Below are 16,576 nucleotides of genomic sequence, written 5' to 3'. Positions count from 1 at the left end.
CTAGGATAGAGCAGTAATGTTACTAGGATAGGGCAGTAATGTTACTAGGATAGGGCAGTAATGTTACTAGGATAGGGCAGTAATGTTACTAGGATAGGGCAGTAATGTTAGGAACATAGAGCAGTAATGTTACTAGCATAGAGCAGTAATGTTAGGAACATAGAGCAGTAATGTTACTAGGATAAGGCAGTAATGTTACTAGGAAAGGGCAGTAATGTTACTAGGATAGGGCAGTAATGTTAGGAACATAGAGCAGTAATGTTACTAGCATAGAGCAGTAATGTTAGGAACATAGAGCAGTAATGTTACTAGCATAGGGCAGTAATGTTACTAGGATAGGGCAGTAATGGTACTAGCATAGGGCAGTAATGTTACTAGCATAGGGCAGTAATGTTACTAGGATAGAGCAGTAATGTTACTAGGATAGGGCAGTAATATTACTAGGATAGAGCAGTAATGTTACTAGCATAGGGCAGTAATGTTACTAGGATAGAGCAGTAATGTTACTAGCATAGGGCAGTAATGTTAGGAACATAGAGCAGTAATGTTACTAGATAGAGCAGTAATGTTGCTAGGATAGAGCAGTAATGTTACTAGCATAGGGCAGTAATGTTACTAGGATAGGGCAGTAATGTTACTAGGATAGGGCAGTAATGTTACTAGCATAGGGCAGTAATGTTACTAGCATAGAGCAGTACTGATACTAGGATAGAGAGGTAATGTTAGGAACATAGAGCAGTAATGTTACTAGATAGAGCAGTAATGTTACTAGGATAGAGCAGTAATGTTAGGAACATAGAGCAGTAATGTTACTAGCAAAGGGCAGTAATGTTACTAGGACAGAGCAGTAATGGTACTAGGATAGGGCAGTAATGTTACTAAGATAGGATAGAGTGGCAATGTTACTAGGATAGAGCAGTAATTTTAGTGGGATAAAGAGGTAATGTTAGGAGGATAGAGAGGTAGTTTTACTAGGATAGAGCCATAATTTTAGGAGGATAGAGAGTTCCTGTTCTTAGGATAGAAGAGTAATGATACTAGGATAGAACAGTAATGTTATTAGGATAGAGCAGTAATGTTATTAGGATAGAGCGGAAATGTTCTTAGGATAGGTCAGTAATGTTATTATTAGCGTTGACGTCAGGAGGATAAAGCAGTAATGTCAGGAGGATAGAGTGGTAACATCGGAAGGACAGAGCATTGATGTTATCAGGATAGAGTGTTAATGTCAGGAGGATAGAGCAGTAATGTTCAAAGGATAGGGCCATTGGTACCATTACTGGCCAACATTACGTTCACATCAGGAGGATAAAGCGCTAATGTTCAGATGGTAGAGAGGTAATGTCAGGAGAATAGAGCAGTAATGTCACTGGGATAGAATGGTGATGTCAGAAGGATAGATAGGTGACATTGGGACAACAGAGTATTTATGTCAGTAGGATAGAGCAGAAAAAATATGACAATAGAGCGGTCACGGCAGGAGCATAGAGCAGTCACGGCAGGAGCATAGAGCAGTCACGGCAGGAGCATAGAGCAGTCACGACAAGAGGATGGAGCAGTCACGGCAGGAGCATAGAGCAGTCACGACAGCAGCATAGAGCAGTCACGACAGCAGCATAGAGCAGTCACGACAGCAGCATAGAGCAGTCACGGCAGGAGGATAGAGCAGTCACGGCAGCAGCATAGAGTGGTGCTATTCTTAGTCAGCTTTGCCTTTTGAGATTTGATGGTTTTAACAGTTAAACACATACCTATGAATATAATTTATTTTTTACCCAGTGTGCATGTGATTTAGTGGAGATTAGACATGAATAATGCATCAGAACACACACACACACACACACACAGACCTGCTGAATTTAGAAGCTGTACACTCTTGATCTCACCTCACTTCACTGGCTTCTGTTTGAACTCAACCTCAGACTCATTAAAAATCTTTTACACTTAATTTACCTCCAAATTGCACAGAATTTCACTAATAATGCTTAAATATTACATCAAATATGTTTACAACATTTTATTTATTATTTAAAAACAATGTTAAATTTAACAGAACACGTTTCACCTTCTCTTATAATTTAATTTCCTGTCCACTTTGGAATGTCACGGTTTGTTTTTCCCCCGTCTTTTTTCCCTCTATTTGAATTTACTGCACCAAAAAGAGAGTACTCTGTGTAAAATGGTAGTGTTAATGGGACTGAAGTGTGACACAGTGAACAGCTTCACACACACACACACACACACACACACACAAGCACAAGCATTTCTGTTGCAGAATTTTTAAGATGGGTCACACTCCAAAAAAAGTAAAAATAAAAAAATAAAAAACAGAAAGAAATGGTGCAAAGAAAGAAATAAAAGGAAGAGAGAAAGACAGGAAGCAGTTAACCAGAATAAGCAGGAAACTAGAAAGAGGAAAAAACAGACACAAAACAGAGAAATGTAAAAGGAAGAATCAAAAGAAATAATCAATGAATCAATGAATGAAAAAGACATTAAAGGAACATGGAAGAAGAGAAAGAAAGATCAGCTGAAATTAAATGTAAAGAAGAAAAATAGGAAAAAGAAATTATTGCCGCAATTAATAATAATAATAATAATAATAATATGTTCTTAGCCTTCATCGCCTCTGTCCCTCCCTCCCTCTCTCTCTCTCTCTCTCTCTCTCTCTCAGCTTGTGTGAGCAGTTTCTCTGCAGACTTTAGGAAGAAAATCAGAAATGTGGACTTTTATTGAAACTCCACTCTATTTACTGTTTTTTTCCCCTCTTTTCTTCCCTAGGACACAACGAGGTCAAGCAGTGGCCGCCACAAAAGGTATACACACACACACACACACACACACACACACACTAATCGCAGACTTTCTGTTGCATGTTGCACATTTAATCACGTTGAGATTTCATGAAAAACCATAAACTAATAGTAGTATAATAGTGTTTAACTCCAGGAGTTTTATTTGTTCCTAATCACAAATCTCAACATAGAGATAAAAATAAATACACACACAAATGCTGTAATTTTTCAGCGCAATAATATAACGGTGCTTCACACAGGTATAGAAGCTAGAAATGAACTACACCGGCAGATCATCGTCCTGCAGTTGGCTCTGCTGTTATTCCTGATGATGTTCTTTAGTGCATTAAACAGCATAAAGGAATGAAATGTTATAAGATGCTGTCTGTCATTCAGTCTTAACTCAGCTAGAAAGTTCTGATACTAACGTCATGACTTGTGTTCTCTTGTTTGGCTCAAATAAAACTGTTTAATAAAGTTCACACAGTGCGACAACATAACAGTTGTCCATGAGCTGTCCCTGAAATGCGCACTCATACCGAGGTAGTTGTGGTTGCTAAGCGACGTCCTGTAGTCCTGTCAGTGCTGCTGTAGTTGACTCAACCTAGCAGTTTTTTCACACCGATGTGTTTTATTTTCGAATAGTAAGTTGAAGACATCATACTTCTTCCGAGAAGGTGGAAGGCTACGACATCAGCGTCCACTGGATCTTCTGGGAGTGTTTTTTTTATAAAAGAAAATAACCGTATAAACTCTCCCCTTTCTTCTCCATCACGTTTATTCATTTTAAAGTACGGTAACAACAGCCTATGATTTTAAAACACGATGTTACAGCACATTGTCCTAGTGTTGTCTGTGTCTACCATAGTAGCATATACCTTAGCGTTGGCTGTGTATTAATGTGATTAAAATAACAACGTGTTTTAAGACATTTTAAAATTAATCATGTGCCTTAATGTGTTAATCGTAACAGCCATCGTTTTAATAAAAAGTGATCGCAGAGAGCTCACTGGATAAAATCTAACACCAGCGTGTCATAAGTGAGGAAGCTAAAACAGCTCTCGGTGATGGACAGTCCCCTCTTCGCCTGCACGCTGAGGATTGTGGGTAAAGTAATGTGTGAGGTGGATGCAGTTCCTCGCCCCATTTGTGTAAAGTTAAACAGCGATACGGTTTAAATCACACCTAGCGAGAGTGGCGTGTGTGTGTGTGTGTGAGCGTGATGAGGAAGCTGAAGCGGAGTGTGTGCTGCAGATTGAGTGTGAGGCGCTTTGGGAGGAAAGGAGCAGATGTCCAATCGGTGTGTTCATGTCCTCGGAGTGTGAGGGACACTCAGTGACATTACGCTCCTGCTGAGACAGACAGAATAGTTTTCAATCTTAAACTGCTCCTGGGTGCTGATCCTGATTCTGCAGATTTCAGAGTTTGGTAGAATTTTGTTATTATGTTTTTCCTAAAGTCACATTTTACCATTTCCTTCTCCAAGCTGATTTGTGGGCGGGGTTATGTATGCGCTTGTGGCGTCATTAAATTCATGATTTGAACCTATCACAGTAGAATATGCAAATTATTACAGGTTGATAATGTAGTAAACGGACGATTCTGAATTTCCGGATTCAGCACCTGTATGCTTAGTTCACTTTATTATTAATAAAGCTCATACATATGAATATAACTGGCTCTTTAAGTCCATATATGGAAATTAGAACAGCTCTAAGTGAGTGGGTTACTTAGTCCGTAGATGAGCATAGGAGAGGCTCTAATTGGTCACACTTTTATGTCCATATATGGGAATGTGGGAGGGTCTTTGACTCCCTGTTTGAGCATAAAGAGCAGCTGTAAGTAGGCGGTGCCTTAAAGCCCATACATAGGAATGTGGGTAGGTTTTTTTAATCCATATATGGAAATTAAAACAGTTCAGAGTGGGTGTGTCTTAAAGCCCATAAATATGAATATTGGCAGGTCTTAGAGTCTATATATGGGCATAAGAATTGGCTCTTAATGGGCTTAAATTAAAGCAAGAATGTGGGAGGGTCTTCAAATAGGGAGAAGAAAGTGCTTGACATTCACACATGCACATGTATTTTCACAAATTCTATTAGTCAACTGACTAAAATATGTTAATATGTGAGCTTGAGACACGCCCGTCCATCTTACTCCGACACGCCCGTCCATCTTACTCCGACACGCCCGTCCATCTTACTCCGACACGCCCGTCCATCTTACTCAGACACGCCCGTCCATCTTACTCCGACACGCCCGTCCATCTTACTCCGACACGCCCGTCCATCTTACTCAGACACGCCCGTCCATCTTACTCCGACACGCCCGTCCATCTTACTCCGACACGCCCATCATTATTATTGGAAATTTCAATTATAAGTAAACAGCCCATGATCTATATGCAACACTGAAATACACTCTCTCTCTGTGTGTGTGTGTGTGTGTGTGTGTGTGTGTGTGTGTGTGTGTGTTATAGTGAGGATGATGTAGGAGGAAACAGACTTCGTCAGACTCATGCTCGTCACGGCAACTCGGGACTGGAGAGGAGGATTGAGGAGCTAGAGAAGGTACTGATGAAACTTCATAACCATTAAATCCATGTCTGGTGTTTTAATCTGTGTGTGGTGTCTGTTTTATACCGTGATCTGGTGTTTAATTTTTAGCTGGTGTTTGATCTGTCCATGGTGTTTGATCTGTCCGTGGTGTTTGATCTGTACCTGGTGTTTGATCTGTCAGTAGTGTTTGATCTGTACCTGGTGTTTATCTTCCCATGATGTTTGATCTGTCCATGGTGTTTGATCTGTCCATGGTGTTTGATCTTTCCATGGTGTTTGATCTGTCAGTAGTGTTTGATCCGTACCTGGATCTGGTGTTTCATTTGTACCTGGTGTTTGATCTGTCCATGGTGTTTGATCTTTCCATGGTGTTTGATCTGTATCTGGTGTTTGATCTGTCCATAGTGTTTGATCTGTACCTGGTGTTTGATCTTTACATGGTGTTTGATCTGTCAGTAGTGTTTGATCTTCCCATGGTGTTTGATCTTGAAATGGTGTTTGATCTTTACATGGCATTTAATCTGTACCTGGTGTTTTATTTGTACTCTGTGTTAGATCTTTATGTGGTGTTTGATCTTTACCTGCTTTTGATTTGATCCGAACCTGGTGTTTAATCTGTTCATGGTGTTTGATCTGTACCTGGTGTTTTATTTTTTTCCATGATGTTTGATCTTTAAATGGTGTTTGATCTTTTCCTGGTGTTTTATTTGTACTCAGTGTTAGATCTTTACATGGTGTTTGATCTTGCTCGTTCCCATGCACTGAAGGTTATAAATAATTATTTTCTCTGTAATAACAATGTTTGGTTAGGAGTGGTAAATAAGGATAAACACCTACCAAGCAGACACTCTTATTTACAGTTGCCATGGTTACATTGTATCAGGAGCATTGATTTTTGAACCGGACTTAGATTTTTGATCAGATGTACATCTTCTTCGTACATTTCCTTCTGTAAAATATATCATGAAAAATTAATCATAGTAAATAAAGAAACAGATTTCTATAACTCTAATAAAAATATATTTATAGTTTATTTTTCTGCTGAAGTTAAATCAGGATGAGGCGTTAAATCAGGAGGAGAAAAAAAATGAACATGAACCACATATCCTCATAATTTTTTCCTTTTTTTTTTTTTTTTTTACACATCATATTTACTACATCTCCAACCATTACTGAAGTACACTGCAGTTAATTATAGCTGTATATAGTTATAATTACAGTTATATACATAAAAATGTGTGTGTGCATTTAATTATGATGCTGTTAAATAACTATAATGTGATGTTGAAAGTGAGTAATGATAAAGAGTTTCTCTTTAAACACACTCTGACATTTGGAACTGCAGCATGCATGTGGATGAACTCTGGGTGGTTTATACGAGGGAAATGTCTGAGGGAAAGGTCAGCGCTGGAGAAACACGGAGAGAAACTTTGGAAAGCTTTCAGAGTTTCACACACAGATAAGGTTTTACTGAGACGACGTGTAAAAAAAGCCAAGTGAAAAGAGCCATATATGGAGCAGGAAACTCCTAATTACATTAAATTACTCACACTGGGCCATAAAGATCCAGATGAATGTGTGTTGGTTCCAGTGACAGATCCAGATATATGTGGAAGAGGGAAAGTCATTAATTTCTGATCAATCAATCAATCAATATTTATGTATAGTAGTAATTTTTGTGGGTTTTTTTTGGATTTTTGACCCAAAGACATTTTTATTAAATCAAAGTTATCCAGGTAGCTTCTAGCAAATGTCTATAAAAGCATTGTGGATTAATGGATCGCTGTTTTGTGTGTGTGTGTGTGTGTGTGTGTGTGTGTGTGTGCAGGAGCTGGCTCTGGAGAGGCAGGAGAACGCTCAGCTGTTGAAGTCTCATCAGGATAAAGATGAGCTGATTGTTAAACTAAAGGAGGAAATCGATCTGTTAAACCGGGTGACTTACACACACACACACACACACACACACACACACACACACACACTTTCATTTACACACTTTTTTGTTGAATTCTGGATTGTGATTGGTCAGAAGGTGGTGATTAATTTTCTATAGTGCAGGTTTATATTAATGCACTCGATCTAATACGCTATGGTTTCTATAGTAACAGCTCATTCACAGGGACTCGTACAGCGGACGCTCCACTAATAATAAACACAGATTAAAAAATAATCATTGATATGGTGAGGTTTTCTGTTAGGAGATGTTTATGTAACATGTATGGAAGGAGTCTCCAGTGTCAGCGCTTTGTAACAGTCAGAGGTAAAGCTGGAACTTTATGTTTTCCGACATCTTCAGGACAGAGGAGTTTACGCTGCTTTGTGGTTTCTCTGTAACAAAAGACAAGTTGCATTTTTTTTCTCTTATGAACTTCGAGAGAGAGAATAAAGAGAGGCTGGTGAGGGAACGACTGTTTATAGCTGCTATAACGTAAGTGACAACAGGAAATTGTAAAGGGATAAAAAGTATGACGTGTCTTTCTTTAATGAATAAAACATAGCTAAAATTTGGTTTATATTGTTACACTCCTAAAACATTAATACAACCATTTTTTTCTCCAGACTATATTTCAGAGATATCAGTCCGGTTGTAAATAAAAAAAAATGTAAAAATTAAAAATGTAAAATAAATAAATAAAAGGAAGAAAAGTAGAACTCATGTCCTGGTCCTGAGCACCTTCCCTGTTGTGTGTGTTTTACTCGGCTGTAGCGCTCGGTGTTGATGGAGGAAAGTGAAAATGGAAGTTGTCAGTTTGGCGTGAGAGAGCCGATGAGACAGCGCAGCTCATTTACCGCTAATGCAGGCGCTAATGTTTAATCTGTTCTAATCAGAGCTGAAGGACGGAACATCCTCACTATAGAACAAATCGATCCTCCATCATTACAGCCATGAGGGGAAAAAACACAGCTGTTACACTGTGAAATATCTAGTGTGCTATTTACCTTTAGCTAATCTAATGACCACCTCACAGCTAGCTATCTTTAGCTAGCATACTGCACTGACAGACCTGTGTAGCTTAATGCTAACTAGCTACTGGGTGCTGTAACTAGCTAACTATTCATCTTTGGAAATGTATGCCATGTGTCAGTCACGTTTGTAACACTAGTCAACTAACTTTATGAAGCTAATGACTAGCTGTTTAGCTAACATAATGCAATGCAATTCTAATAGTAGCTAGCTAGCTATATTAACTACTTTACATTTTATGATTATTATTAATCAGCTGGCTTTATATTTTTGTTTAGCTAACATCCTAATCTAATGATATTCTCCTGCTGTAACACTAGCCAACTAGCTATATTTAATACTTTGTATTTTATGATGCTAATAAGTACGTGTTTGTGTTTAGCTAACATCCTCTAATAATAACACAGCCATTTTATCATCATCAACACAGCCATTGTATCTTCACTAACACAGACATTTTATCTTCACCAACGCAGCCATTTTATCTTCACCAACGCAGCCATTTTATCTTCACCAACACAGCCATTTTATCTTCACTAACAGCCATTGTATCTTCACCAACACAGCCATTTTATCTTCACTAACACAGCCATTTTATCATCACTAACACAGCCATTTTATATATTCACTAACGCAGCCATTTTATCACTAACACAGCCATTTTATCTTCACTAACGCAGCCATTTTATCTTCACTAACGCAGCCATTTTATCATCACTAACACAGCCATTTTATATATTCACTAACACAGCCATTTTATCACAGACACAGCCATTTTATCTTCACTAACGCAGCCATTTTATCATCACTAACACAGCCATTTTATATATTCACTAACACAGCCATTTTATCACCGACACAGCCATTTTATCATCACTAACACAGCCATTTTATATATTCACTAACACAGCCATTTTATCACCGACACAGCCATTTTATCATCACTAACACAGCCATTTTATATTCACTAACGCAGCCATTTTATCATCACTAACACATCCATTTTATCTTCACTAACAGCCATTGTATCTTCACTAACAGCCATTGTATCTTCACTTAACACAGCCATTTTATCTTCACTAACGCAGCCATTTTATCATCACTAACACAGCCATTTTATCTTCACTAACACAGCCATTGTATCTTCACCAACGGAGCCATTTTATCATCACTAACGCAGCCATTTTATCTTCACCAACACAGCCATTTTATCATCACCGACACAGCCATTTTATCATCACCAACACAGCCATTTTATCTTCACCAACACAGCCATTTTATCTTCACTAACGCAGCCATTTTATCATCACTAACACAGCCATTTTATATATTCACTAACGCAGCCATTTTATCACTAACATAGCCATTTTATCACTAACATAGCCATTTTATCTTCACTAACAGAGCCATTTTATCTTCACCAACACAGCCATTTTATCATCACCGACACAGCCATTTTATCATCACTAACACAGCCATTTTATCTTCACTAACACAGCCATTTTATCTTCACTAACACAGCCATTGTATCTTCACTAACACAGCCATTTTATCTTCACTAACACAGCCATTTTATATATTCACTAACGCAGCCATTTTATCACCAACACAGCCATTTTATCTTCACTAACAGAGCCATTGTATCTTCACTAACAGAGCCATTTTATCTTCACCAACACAGCCATTTTATCATCACCGACACAGCCATTGTATCTTCACTGACACAGCCATTTTAGCTTCACTAACACAGCCATTTTATATATTCACTAACGCAGCCATTTTATCACCAGCACAGCCATTTTATCACCAGCACAGCCATTGTATCTTCACTAACACAGCCATTTTATCTTCACTAAAGCAGCCATTTTATCTTCACTAACGCAGCCATTGTATCTTCACTAAAGCAGCCATTGTATCTTCACTAAAGCAGCCATTTTATCTTCACTAACGCAGCCATTGTATCTTCACTAACACAGGCATTTTATATATTCACTAAAGCAGCCATTTTATCTTCACTAACACAGCCATTGTATCACTAACACAGCCATTTTATCTTCACTATCACAGCCATTGTATCTTCACTAACGCAGCCATTGTATCTTCACTAACACAGCCATTTTATCTTCACTAACGCAGCCATTGTATCTTCACTAACGCAGCCATTGTATCTTCACTAACGCAGCCATTGTATCTTCACTAACGCAGCCATTGTATCTTCACTAACGCAGCCATTTTATCTTCACTAACGCAGCCATTTTTATATATTCACTAACACAGGCATTGTATCTTCACCAACACAGCCATTTTATCTTCACCAAAACAGCCATTTTATCTTCACCAACGCAGCCATTTTATCTTCACTAACGCAGCCATTTTATATATTCACTAACGCAGCCATTGTATCTTCACTAAAGCAGCCATTTTATCTTCACTAACACAGCCATTTTATCTTCACTAACAGCCAATTTATCTTCACTTAACACAGCCATTTTATCTTCCCCAACACAGCCATTTTATCTTCCCCAACACAGCCATTTTATCTTCAACAACAGCCATTTTATCTTCACTAACACAGCCATTTTATCTTCCCCAACACAGCCCTGTTATCTTCACTAAGACAGCCATTTTATCTTCACTAACAGCCATTATATCTTCACCAACGCAGCCATTTTATCTTCCCCAGCACAGCCCTGTTATCTTCACTAACACAGCCATTTTATCTTCACCAACACAGCCATTTTATCTTCACCATCACAGCCATTGTATCTTCACCATCACAGCCATTGTATCTTCACTAACACAGCCATTTTATCTTCACCAACACAGCCATTTTATCTTCACCAACACAGCCATTTTATCTTCACCAACGCAGCCATTTTATCTTCACCAACGCAGCCATTTTATCATCACCAACACAGCCATTTTATCTTCACTAACACAGCCATTTTATCTTCACCAACACAGCCATTTTATCTTCACCAACGCAGCCATTTTATCTTCACCAACACAGCCATTTTATCTTCACCAACGCAGCCATTTTATCTTCACTAACACAGCCATTTTATCTTCACTAACGTTTCTGTCCTACATTTTTTCAGGACCTGGATGACATTGAGGATGAGAATGAGCAGCTGAAGCAGGAGAATAAAACTCTGCTGAAGGTCGTCGGTCAGCTGACCAGGTAGAAGCGTGAAGACCGAAACACCATGAGAGAAAAAAAACAGGAAAGTCCTACGGAAAGTTCTAGAAATGTCGTATTTAATGTAAATGTCTGTGTACATACGGAAAATTTCGGAGGATGAATGTACGTTGCTATGGCATCACCTGTCCGTCGGCATTTTCTAATTTTTTTTTTTTTTTGAAGTGTTTATTTTGGCTACGTCCCAAACGCTAGCTCATGATAGTTATCATTCTTGCTAAAACATTATCCATTACCAATAGTGCACATTATCAAACACTAGTACTTTGGAATGCTTAACTCATATGCTAGCTGCTAATTAGCCTTTATCTACCTAATGAATAGTCTTCACTAGCGCAAAGTTTTTTTTTTTAACCAAACACTAGCGTTTTGTCATGGTTTTTGTCAAATCATATGCTAGCTGCTAACCTGTTACCTAGATAAAAAATAGGCTAAACCACCACAAAGTATGCAGATTAAACATTTTTCTATTAAATACTAGTATTTCTAAGTCATATGTTAGCTGCTAATTGTCCTAAAACATGGTTAGCGAATAGGCTACACTACAACAAACTTAGCAGTTTTTATTAAATATTAACATTTTCAAGGCTTTTAGCTGAGTGTTGATTTATGTAGTGCACTCTTTCATGTGCTAGCTGACAATTAGTATTTGTCTAGCTAATGAATTCATATTTGTTTTTGCTAGCAGTTTTCTGTCAAACACTAGTATTTTGGAGTGCTATCTCGTATGCTAGCTGCTAAGTAGCCTATAACCTAGCTAACACAAAGCCTATTTTAGTACAAAGTATGATTTTTTTTTGCTAGCAGTCTACTATCAAACACTAGCATGTTGTATAGATGAATAGACTACGCTAGCACAAAGTAGCCGTCCTCTATCACTTCTAACACTAGCATTTTGGAGGGTTGATTTATGTTTAACACTAATGCCAATATGCCAGGTGTTAGCCTATTAGCTGTTAATTGGTGTACAAGTTTATTTTTCTACAGATTTCTTGATCAAACACTAGCATTGTGGAGTGTTTAGCTGAGTGTGTGGTGATTAGCACTAATCACTATTTAGCTAATCAGTTAAAATCTAGCAAATTGGCTAATTAGCAGCTAGCATATGAGTTGAAGTTATCACTATGTTGTTATTTTCTATGTTTTTCCTGTCAAACGCTAGCATTTTGGATTCATTAGCTGTAGAGTGCTATATATGCTGTCCGTATGCTAGCTGCTGATTAGCCAGTTAGCTAGCTAGCTGATGTTGTACTGAATGTAATAACAATCCCTCTTATTCTAACAGAAACTAGCATTTTGGAACTTTAGCCGAGTGTTTAGATATATCCTTAGCGCTAGACTTCTATCAGCTAGCTGCTAATTAGATGACAAAGTTGTGATGTGTTCCTTTGCTCATTAGCCAGTTAGCTATTAAATACACTACAGTAGTGCAGAGTGATTGTTTTCCTAGCACCTGTCAGATCAAACACTGACGCATAAAATTAAGACATTCTCTTTTCACTGAATATTAGCACTTCTGATTCGGAGTAAATCTGATTGTTGATTTATTTATAGCTCTAATCCTGTATGCTAGCTATGAATTAACAATTTATTTGGCTACTAACTAAGAATTTTCATTTCTTTTCTAACGGCTCTTATAAACATTAGCATTTGCTAGCTGCTCACTAGCCAGTTAGCTAGCAATTCGGAATATTGTAACATTCAACTGAACATTATAAAGTTCTCATTTTTCTAGCAAATGCTAGCATTTTGGAGTCGTTAGCTGAGTGTTGATTTATTTTCAGCGCTAGTCACATTCACTAGCTGCTAGTTATCCTGTTAGCTAGTTATTAAATTAGGTACATTCTCTTTTCTAGCAACTTTTCTATAAAATATTAATATTTATTGATAATTTATGTTTAGCACTAATCTCATGTTCTAGCTGCTAATTAGTCATTTTGGTGTTTGTTTTTCTAGCGACTCCTTTATCAAACATTAGCATTTTGGATTCTTTCACTGTGGAGTGACATCACTTATGCTAGCTGCTGACTAGCCACTTAGGTAGCTAGTGAATGCTGTACAATACAAATGCTAGCATTTTGGAGTCGTTAGCTGAGTGTCAATTTAATATTAGCGCTTGTCACATTCGTTAGCTGCTAGTTCTTCTATCAGCTAGTTACTGAATTGGCTATGATGAAGAAAAAGTTATGATTTTGACAGATAACATGCTAATATTTTGGATTCTTTAATAATTTTTATTAATTTATATTTAGCACTAATCTCGTATGCTAGCTGCGCCAACTTTTCTATCGAACACTAGCATGTTGATTTTGAGAGCTTTACGTTAGCTTGCTAGCTAGCTGTTTATTATCAATTTAGCGGCTTTAAAGTTTGAAAATGGAGTTTTTTTTTTTATTTATTTTTTTTTTTATTTCTATCTAAAACTAGCGTTTGGGACCAAAATGAAAAGGAAACAGGATTGTTTTTGCTGAAATGCCTAGAATTGCACGTTATTTCTATTTTTCGTTATTTTAGAATATCAATTCTAGTTGTTTGTAATAAAATTGTTGAAAATTGTAACACTTTCATCACTATATGAAATCATGTATAACTGATTTTTTTTCCCCCATATCCGTCATATAGATTTTTTTTTTGTCGGTTGTGTTTTTCAGATGTTTACAAGCTTTTTTTTTTTTTTTTTTGCAGTATATGGTTAGCTGTAGCTATTTCTGATATCTCAGATTTATCATCTAAACCAAATCAATTTCTGGTTATAGAAATATTATAAACAGCTGTTATATTTCTCCTTCACGCTTTTCTCGTGGCCGGGTTTCATGTTCACGTAGCAGAACTAGCAGTGTGTGGCTTTTCAGGAGAGAATTATAACTTCATTCTCTCTTTTCTTCCATTCTTTGGCATTATGCATGTACAGAAGATGAAGTCATTTAATAAAGATTCTGATTATCTCACCGTGTGTGTGTGTGTGTGTGTGTGTGTGTGTTAATTTGTTAACAAAGTTCTGAACTCAGTGTTATTTTGTCAATGACTAATTTTGATAAACATAGTAAATATGAGTGGAATAAAGAGACGTGTTGCATCATGGGAAAGAAAGAAGTGAAGAAATAAAGAGACGTGTTGCATCATGGGAAAGAAAGAAGTGAAGGAATAAAGAGATGTGTTGCATCATGGGAAAGAAAGAAGTGAAGAAATAAAGAGACGTGTTGCATCATGGGAAAGAAAGAAGTGAAGAAATAAAGAGACGTGTTGCATCATGGGAAAGAAAGAAGTGAAGGAATAAAGAGACGTGTTGCATCATGGGAAAGAAAGAAGCGAAGGGATGAAGAGACGTGTTGCATCATGGGAAAGAAAGAAGCGAAGGAATAAAGAGACGTGTTGCATCATGGGAAAGAAAGAAGCGAAGGAATAAAGAGACGTGTTGCATCATGGGAAAGAAAGAAGCGAAGGAATAAAGAGACGTGTTGCATCATGGGAAAGAAAGAAGCGAAGGGATGAAGAGACGTGTTGCATCATGGGAAGGAAAGAAGAGACGTGTTGCATCATGGGAAAGAAAGAAGGGAAGGGATGAAGAGATGTGTTGCATCATGGGAAAGAAAGAAGAGATGTGTTGCATCATGGGAAAGAAAGAAGCAAAGGGATGAAGAGACGTGTTGCATCATGGAAAAGAAAGAAGCAAAGGGATGAAGAGACGTGTTGCATCATGGGAAAGAAAGAATAGACGTGTTGCATCATGGGAAAGAAAGAAGGGAAGGAATAAAGAGAGGTGTTGCATCATGGGAAAGAAAGAAGAGCAAGAACAAGGGCGTTGTTGTAGTACAGGAAGGAATAAATGGCTGTGTTGCATTCTGGGAAGGAATGAAGAGACGTGTTGCATTCTGGGAAGGAATGAAGAGATGTGTTGCATTCTGGGAAGGAATAAATGGCCGTGCTGCATTCTGGGAAGGAATGAAGAGACGTGTTGCATTCTGGGAAGGAATGAAGAGACGTGTTGCATTCTGGGAAGGTAAGGCGTATATGTATATTAATAAAGCACTGCCACAGAGGTGGTTAGATTCTCTGCCGTCACTCTGACGCTTCAGTAATTGCTTCATCCTTCTGCCCTGAGCTCGGGGACATGCACACATCCGAATTAGCATTTTTATAGAACTAGCGACAGAGAGGTACTTCAGGTCCTAAAGGTCATTTATTTTTCCCTCTTTTTTCTTTTGTCTCTCCTTTTCCTCCTGGTGCTAATAGCACTTCTCTTCTCCTCTGATCGTTATTTTATTCTTTCTTTATTCTGACTTTATTACAGAGACAGGAGTTGACTTTCTCTCCAGAGTAGAGGTCATTTTTCTTTTGACTTTTACTCTTTTTTTAATCATTTTGCTCATTTCTCGCCATCTTCATGTCTTATGTTTTATTTTTAGTGCTCTCTTTCTGTTCTGTTGTCGTTTCTCATTATAAACTTTTCAGAGATATTTGCAAGAGAGTCATAATTAACATACACATGCTAAATTCAGCTATACAGGAAAGCCGAGGACTCACTTGTTTAATTTTTAGAATTAATACACCGTAATAATACGATCTTTATTTAGCAGAATAAAGACTAATGTAAAGTCTAAAGTGCTGAATTAACACCTAGAGTGTTCGAATCAGACTTAACACTGTACCATGTTCATTCAACACTGTAGCTGCAGCTAATGCTTTTGGTGTTTATTCATCAGTTTTACTGTTAATTCAATTTTATACTTTATATTTTATAGGAGTTTATTTAACACCGAATGTGTTCATTACATTTAGGGATAAATTCGTAAATTTAAAATTTATATCCTGCATTTTTTGCTGCTTTGTGTCCATTGTTAAAAGCGCTACACAAATAAAACAATTGAATTTACTAAAAGTGTTCGAACAATTATGTGTTAATCCTGGAGGTGTTTATTAGGTAAAAGATTAACACTTAATCTTTAAGTAATCATTTCTTTTTATTGTTAAAATTTAACACTTGTTCATTTAGGAGTAAAAGTGTCAGTTTATTCAAGTTAATGCAATTATATTGAATGCTTCTTAATTATATTAAATT

At 37.4% G+C, this 16,576-nt stretch overlaps 1 protein-coding gene across 2 annotated transcripts in view; it reads left to right on the top strand.

Moving 5' to 3' along the window:
* The window catches only part of pawr (PRKC, apoptosis, WT1, regulator), a 42,699-nt gene extending 28,234 nt beyond the window's left edge, over window positions 1–14,465 (top strand). For both annotated transcript variants that reach the window (XM_034313335.2, XM_053241829.1), the window contains 4 exons: window positions 2,782–2,816; window positions 5,275–5,365; window positions 7,182–7,286; window positions 11,417–14,465. In XM_034313335.2, the coding sequence (XP_034169226.1) occupies window positions 2,782–2,816; window positions 5,275–5,365; window positions 7,182–7,286; window positions 11,417–11,503 (318 nt within the window). In that variant the 3' untranslated portion in view covers window positions 11,504–14,465. The remainder of the gene's footprint in view (window positions 1–2,781; window positions 2,817–5,274; window positions 5,366–7,181; window positions 7,287–11,416) is intronic.
* Window positions 14,466–16,576: the final 2,111 nt, after the last annotated feature.

The sequence above is a fragment of the Pangasianodon hypophthalmus genome, chromosome 18 (genome assembly GCF_027358585.1).
Source record: "Pangasianodon hypophthalmus isolate fPanHyp1 chromosome 18, fPanHyp1.pri, whole genome shotgun sequence".
NCBI classification, from domain to species: Eukaryota; Metazoa; Chordata; class Actinopteri; order Siluriformes; family Pangasiidae; genus Pangasianodon; species Pangasianodon hypophthalmus.
Note: the sequence above shows the minus strand (reverse complement) of the source record. Positions and strands in the feature narration are given on the sequence as shown.